This window comes from Silene latifolia, chromosome 6, assembly GCF_048544455.1.
Source record: "Silene latifolia isolate original U9 population chromosome 6, ASM4854445v1, whole genome shotgun sequence".
Taxonomy (NCBI): Eukaryota; Viridiplantae; Streptophyta; class Magnoliopsida; order Caryophyllales; family Caryophyllaceae; genus Silene; species Silene latifolia.
In genome coordinates this window covers 79516330-79517827 of record NC_133531.1, presented here as the reverse complement: position 1 = coordinate 79517827, position 1498 = coordinate 79516330, and the positions used below count along the sequence as shown (strand labels likewise).

At 45.9% G+C, this 1498-nt stretch overlaps 1 protein-coding gene across 1 annotated transcript; it reads right to left on the bottom strand.

The window, feature by feature from the left end:
• Window positions 1-734: 734 nt before the first annotated feature.
• Window positions 735-1118, bottom strand: LOC141588268 (uncharacterized). The gene has a single exon (XM_074409718.1). The coding sequence runs from the start codon at window positions 1116-1118 to the stop codon at window positions 735-737; it is 384 nt and encodes a 127-aa protein (XP_074265819.1).
• Between the last annotated feature and the right edge of the window lie 380 nt (window positions 1119-1498).

The window sequence follows — 1498 nt, the reverse complement described above, 5'->3', positions numbered from 1 at the left end:
AAACCCTTTAGTCTATTAGCAAGGACTTTGGAAACCAGCTTATATACCACATTGCAAAGACTAATAGGACGGAAGTCTCTAATTTTGTCCGGCGCTTTCTTTTTTGGAATCAACACAATATTAGTCTTATTAAAATCACCCAGGTCCAGCTCACCACGTAAAATATCCAAGACTGTAGCAATAACAACCGGCCCAACAATGTGCCAATAAGAATGGAAAAAGAGAGCATTCATACCATCCGGTCCTGACACTTTAAGCGGGTGCATTTGATTCAACGCTTCCACTACTTCCTCCTCTCGGTAATCGAGCCGTAGCATAGCATTCATCCGGTCCAGAACTCGTCCTTCCAAGCCCAGTAGCATATCATCAAACTCCCTTGGCTGTGACGATGTAAAGAGGTTCTGAAAGTAACTCGAAGTAACACTCGCAATCGCCTCCTGTCCCGCCCTCTCAACCCCGTTGTCATCAATAAGCATCCCTATATAATCCTTTCTTTTCCGGTCTCCAGCTCTTGTGTGAAAAAATTTAGTATTACGGTCTCCGTCCTGCAACCATAAAGCTCTCGACCGTTGCCTCCAATATTGCTCTTCTTGACACCAAAGGGTAGCAATTTCAGAAACAAGTTTCTTATGCTTCCTAATCTCCTCCTCGGTCCTGTTCCCGTTAGACAATCGGTCCAATTGTCTGCATTTGTGCTCAACCATATACCCGATTTTACGAATACTAGATTTCTTCTACACCTGTAATTCTCTAGCACACGCGTTAAGAGCCGCACCCAACTCCCCTTGACCCTTACAGGCCCCTCTCCTTATCGCCTCCTCACACCCTTCCTCGCCAATCCACATCTGCTCAAATTTAAATCCACGCTTCACCTCCACCACCGCAGCACGCCTATCCAAGAGCGCCTTAATTGGCGCATGGTCGGACCATTCCCGTGTCAAATGGATAGTCTTTGCATACGGGAAAAGTTCCAACCACGAGCTCGTACATATAGCTCTATCGATCATGCTTTGTCTGTTTGCTTCTCCTGCTTGCCCATTATCCCAAGTGAACTGGTATCCCTCCCACCCAATATCAGTTAGGCCACAATCATCCACAGCTACTCGGAAATTGTTCATATGCCACTATGGTCTACTCCCCCCTTTCATCTCGGTTGAAAGAAGAACCTCATTAAATTCACCCATACATAGCCATGGTAAATTTGATTGCCCACTTAGAAGTCGCAGCAGCTCCCAAGATAAATGTCTATCAGAAACGACAGGCCATCCGTAGAAACCTGTGACCCGCCACTCCTTATCACTTTCCTTTACCAACAAATCAATATGATGAACCGATGCCGTCAAAAGAGTACACTCTATCTCCTTCTTCCACAGAAAGGCAAGACCCCCAGCTCTCCCCATACAGTCAACCTCAATACCAAAATACCCATCAAGCTTCTCTCTCACCCTCCTCATCTCACGACCATACAACTTAGTCTCACATAAAAATAGCATGGCCG